The 5635-nt window shown below is 35.8% G+C and overlaps 3 protein-coding genes across 5 annotated transcripts in view; 1 reads left to right on the top strand and 2 right to left on the bottom strand.

Moving 5' to 3' along the window:
• LOC109219039 (putative disease resistance protein At4g11170) overlaps window positions 1-1900 on the bottom strand; it is a 4586-nt gene extending 2686 nt beyond the window's left edge. For all 3 annotated transcript variants that reach the window (XM_019383441.1, XM_019383442.1, XM_019383443.1), the window contains exon 1: window positions 826-1900. In XM_019383441.1, the coding sequence (XP_019238986.1) occupies window positions 826-1350 (525 nt within the window). In that variant the 5' untranslated portion in view covers window positions 1351-1900. The remainder of the gene's footprint in view (window positions 1-825) is intronic.
• Window positions 1431-2413, bottom strand: LOC109219038 (putative disease resistance protein At4g11170). The gene is made up of 2 exons (XM_019383440.1): window positions 2375-2413; window positions 1431-1871 (listed from the first exon to the last, which is right to left on the bottom strand). The coding sequence occupies exons 1-2, from the start codon at window positions 2411-2413 to the stop codon at window positions 1431-1433; spliced, it is 480 nt and encodes a 159-aa protein (XP_019238985.1).
• Window positions 2414-2501: 88 nt separating this feature from the next.
• LOC109219037 lies at window positions 2502-3322 on the top strand. The gene is made up of 2 exons (XM_019383439.1): window positions 2502-2585; window positions 2906-3322. The coding sequence occupies exons 1-2, from the start codon at window positions 2502-2504 to the stop codon at window positions 3320-3322; spliced, it is 501 nt and encodes a 166-aa protein (XP_019238984.1).
• Window positions 3323-5635: the final 2313 nt, after the last annotated feature.

Below are 5635 nucleotides of genomic sequence, written 5' to 3'. Positions count from 1 at the left end.
TTATAATATATATATATATATATATATATATATATATATATATATATATATATATATATATATAGGGATTATGCGGAGGATATGAACAAGTTATGATTACAACATATTAGTCCTTTAGCTTCTTGTTTCAAAGTGGATTGTTGATCATGACTACTTATGTTGGAATATTTTTTTTCCACCCAGTATTTAGTACCCGTATCAGGCCTGGCAAATTCAGATTCAGCCCAGTAAATCCCACTTTGAGATTAGCACTCCCTACTAAACACGATTCTATTTTCAAGGCTCGAACTCGAAATGATAGCTAAGAAGAAAGACTTTAGGTGAAGGGTAATTAGGTCAATTAACTTTTGAATATATATATATATATATATATATTATGCGGAGGATATGAACAAGTTATGATTACAACATATTAGTCCTTTAGCTTCTTGTTTCAAAGTGGGCTGTTGATCACGACTACTTATGTTGGAATATTTTTTTTCCACCCAGTATTTAGTACCCGTATCAGGCCTGGCAAATTCAGATTCGGCCCGGTAAATCCCACTTAGAGATTAGCACTCCCTACTAAACACGATTTTATTTTCAAGGCTCGAACTCGAAACCTCTGAATAAGAATGGAGAAATACTTACTACTCTTATAGTTTCTGGTGATAAGTTGAAATATAATATATATATATATAGCCTTCAAAATTTTGAAATGTCATTTCTATTTTGCAATGGTTGACAAACTACTAGAAAAAACTAACTAGAGACGAAAGCACAAATGAATTTAATTATAATGATGACAATAGAAATTATAAGTGGAAAGAGAAAAGTATTACTGACTTTATTTCCTTGTAGAACATCACAAACTTCTTGCGGGATGAATAATCTACTCCGTTTTCCAGGATCTCGAGCTGATTCCATGCGAACGACTTCTCTTCCCATATCTCGCACTAAATCATGCATCTCCAAAATATTCCAAGATCTTTGGAGCAAGTATTTTTGGACTAAAGTTGCAATTGCACTTTTAGCATGAAAGCCACATGCATTTACCATTTCAGTAACTTCATGCTCATAAAACCCATGGAAGGCGCATGCAATATCGAGGAAAACAGTCTGTGTTTCATCATCAAGTCCATCAAAGCTTATCTTGAGAATTTTTTGGATATCACAATGAGGAATTGATTTTAGTTTTTCTAATTCATATCCCCATTCTTCTATAGAACTTCCTTGTAAATGTGACCCCAATGTCACAAGAGCTAATGGTAGCCTACCTGAATATTTGATTATGTCTTGTGCCAAAATTAACATAATCTTCTGGTGGAAAATGACCGTCAAAAGCATGCCAACAACTAGTTTCATTGTCATTTAATAGTTTGGCCTCATATCTCTCTTTTTCTCCAAACAGACATAGCAATCGCTTGTCTCGGGTGGTAATGATCATTAAACTACCCGAACCAAACCAACTTCTTTCTCTTGCTAAGGATTCTAATTGGTTTGTGGTCCACGTCATCAAGAACAATTAGAACCTTCTTTGACTCGAGTCTTGCTTTGATTAGATTGATGCCTTGAGCAACACTGCCAACTTTGATGTCCTTATTTTTGAGTACTTGTTGAAGAAGTTTCTCTTGTAGCTTGACAAGACCAAATTCTTCAGCTTCTGATCTAACATCCGAAAGGAAGCAACTACTATCGAATAGTCGAAACATTCGATTGTAAATAGCTTTTGCTAGAGTTGTTTTCCCTATGCAACCAACTCCGTGAATACCAATCATGCGAACTCCATCTTCACATTCATTTTGCAATAACAACTCTATATTTTTTACACGAGAATCTACTCCAACTGAGTTCCAAGCAACATCTAGAGGTGTCTGGTTAACCTCTTGTAGCTATATAATTTTTTCAATAAACTTTGATTCATGCCTACAATTTTTTTAGAAAAAAAAAAGTTAAAAGAAATACTACTCCGATAAATAAAACTATGGTATTTGAAAATATATGACGGACAAATCAAAATCGATAGCCAAGACATAACACAGTGGGATGAATCTAAGCAACAAGACAGATAACTTACGGCGTCATATAGGATACTTTAAGAAATAATTTAAGTTATATATATTGATAGTGTAAATATTTCGATAATGTCAATGCATAGAACTAAAACTCTTTTGAACAGTTATTATCACATCCAATAAACAATTGAACAAATAACAAATGAAATTATATAGTTGAATCAAGATAATGTACCCGTCAGCAACATTTTGCAAATCCCATCCAGATAAATTGCAGCTTCAGTAAGTGCAGCTCTCCATTTCTCCACCCTTTAAGCTCCAACTGGTCGTTCCTTGTGTTTAGCCAAAGCTTCATCAAATAACCAAGTTTGCTTTCGTACCTCAGAAGGATCAACATCATAGAAAATAGCCAAAACCATCTGCTTTGATTTCTCTTTGCATTCAAGAATCTTAATTAGTTCATTTAGACACCAACTAGAGGATGCATAATTTCTTGAGAAAACAATAATGGAAATTCTAGACTCTTCAATTGCTTTCTCTAGTTTACTTGAAATCACATCACCCTTTCTCAATTCCTCATCATCAATGAATGTATTAACCCCAACATCATGCAATTTGGAATACTTCATAAGAGAAGTGAGAAGAGTGAGAAGACGTAGATGATTCTCCTCTAACTAATTGAGTATCCATTTGATGTATTAAGGGTTGATGAGAATGCAAGAATTAAGGGATTATTTTTTAGTAAACCTTTAGACCGAAAACACAGAATCTAATCCATGGCCGTCACCCAATAATAAAGTTCACATCTCACTTTCTATCTCCTCCATATTCCTTCCTCCTCCACTTCTTCTTTCCTTAACCCTCAACGCCTTTTTTCACCTTCCAATTATGGCAACTCTGAAAAATTCAAGCCATTAGCGACCCAATTTGCTGTAGCAGCAGGAAACCCAACTCGAAGCCCAACAACTAGCCTAGTCATTCACCTCTGCCGCCGTAAAACTCTCCGCATGCTCCTCACCCGCAGTGGCAACGCCGGCAGCGACGGAGAAAGTGATCGACGGCTACTGTCCGAGGACGCTGCGTCGACGGATCGGATTTTCAGCGACGGAGATTCGCCGGATAAAAAGGAAGTGGTGGTGAGAAACAAGCTTAAGAATTTGTTCGTTTCGTCGCCGAAAAATTCGAGAGAGGGATTTTCACTGGAAATTTCTAGTGCCGGTGGTAGTATTGGATCGGCAGTTCGGAGAATTCGGCCGTTGACGGCGACTTTCCGGCAACGGTTGCTTAGGAGGGTTTGGAGAGCTATGCTTGTGAGTATACCAGAATAATTAAATTGGAATATATTGTATTAGCGCTAATTGCGCTTATTAGAGAATAAATAAGTAAGTTTTGAATCCTATTTTTTTTTTAAAGGATGAATTTTACTATTAGATAATATTGTCTAACCTCGTTGAAGCAGTGACGATGATTTCTAGTTTAAAAGATACTCAATGTTATAACATGTGCAGTAGACTAACAACAGAAACAGTTACAGAACATAACAGATAAGTACAAGAAAACAAATGTGTGAAGTAGTAAATGATTACTAAAAGAAATCACGGTAGTAAATTCATAACTTTCATGGTGAGGGAAATGTACTCAAGATATCAAATCAAATGGCACGGCAATGCCCTTCGTGCATTTATCTCACCCTCACCAAATATATGAATGTAGATCAAAGCAATTGGCACGGCAACACCGTTCGTGTATTTATCTCTTCCTCACCGAGCATACGTATAATAGTACCAACCAGGTGAAAGAAATGTCAATAACAATAACGATAACAATAAAGTGGGAGACACACAGAAGCAATAACGAACAACGTAGTACATATGGATAACAGAAATAGACTGGGAAAAAGGGGCATAGATGCATATATGACAACAAGGGGGAAATGATTAAACAGATAGAAGGCATGGACAACATAACAATAATTTGAATAAAGAACAAGTCAGAACAACATCGACAACCACATAGAAAACATAGGTGTAACAGTAATAGTCAAGGTAAAGGCAATGAATACATACACAAGAAAAAGATATCACAACATAATGTATGTCTCTCGTTCTCACCTGCATGTAAACACTATTCGTGCCATGAATATAGTAATATAAAACATGATGATATAACTAACATGGCACGGTATCACTTTTCGTGCTTTTACTCTCATCATCATGTGATAATATGCATGATAGCATAATAATATAATGAAATGGCATGGCATCACCCTTCGTGTTTTACACTCTTCCTCACATAATAATGAATATAAAATGGAACGGCATCATTCTTCGTGCTTTACACTTTTCCTCACATAGTGGAGGAGCAGTATTTAAACTAAGATGGACATACTAGTTGCAAAGTAAGAGAATAGCAGAGTAACCACAGCAAGCAAGCAGCAGAAACAACTCAGGTTTTCAGCAGAACACTTGAAGACTCAAGGAGAGCTTAAAGGGTATTTCAGAAAGCAAAGAGGAGAAGTACACAGAACTGGTCTGTGTATTTGAGAGAAGAAGGGAGTAGAAAGTTGATTGCCTATTATTGCTTGATTGTTACTTACTCGTTGTTACTGCTCTTTTGAAAAGGGGAGGGCTGAGCCCTTTATATAGTTTTGAAAACAGGTGAGGTAGGCACAAAGGTATAAACATAGAAACTAATGAAATTAGTATCAATTAGGGTAGACAGACTCCTTTAATTAAGGGTCTAGTTCAGACGACTAAGAAGGAAGAGAGAATCAGTTTATTAAGGCTAAATTAAGGTAAAGAGACCATATGGTGCACAAATAAGGTCACATACACAATTGGATATTTAAGAAAAGAGGGCACACTAGTAAGAATAAGGTATAAGTTTAAAAATCAGTCAAAGGATCTCGGCTCCAGTTGTAAATCACAAAGAGACTAAGATAATTAAGGAAGTAAATAATTCAAACGTTGGTACAAAAATCACAAAAGATACAGGATCAATTATTTAAGGAAAACATCAGTAAGGTAAAAGAGGTTCAATCAAGAGAAATTGGTGACAAATTTCTTAGCCTGATTAAAGGAATTTCGAAAATAAAACTTTGAAAGGGAAGCTTATATATAAGCATGCAGTTCAAAACAAAGAAGAACAATGAGAGTTTTTTTCATAATCATAGGCAAATAAGTTCACAAGTTCGATTACAGACTCGTCATGAGTCTGTAAACCTAGGGTTTCAGAGTGAAACCCTAGTGTCTTTCACTTCAAAGAAAAGAAAACCCCCCAAATCTTAGGGTTTCACATGGAGTCGGAGGTAAGGGAATCGTTCAAAGTCACAGAGATAGGCAGATATGCACAAACAGAAGTAAGAGGAAATTACGAGTTTTAAGACGAAGGTAGGCAAGAGCATGATCAACAGAACTCAGAAACAAAATCAAAGCATGAGCTTAAACACATAAGCAAAAGCGAGTCAATAACCTAGGCTAACATGTGAACAAAAGAGGTAAAAGAATCTCCGTAAAAGATCCAGTAAGAAACACAAGAGCAGGCTTGAACATAACAAGGAATAAAACAACGAGCATGAACACACATAAAAAGAGTAAAAGAATCAGAAACATTTAGAAACCATTTTCAGAAAACCCTAAAAA

The sequence above is a fragment of the Nicotiana attenuata genome, unplaced genomic scaffold (assembly GCF_001879085.1).
Source record: "Nicotiana attenuata strain UT unplaced genomic scaffold, NIATTr2, whole genome shotgun sequence".
Classification (NCBI taxonomy): domain Eukaryota; kingdom Viridiplantae; phylum Streptophyta; class Magnoliopsida; order Solanales; family Solanaceae; genus Nicotiana; species Nicotiana attenuata.
The sequence above is the reverse complement of the archived record's forward strand: the minus strand, read 5'-3'. Positions and strand labels throughout refer to the sequence as shown.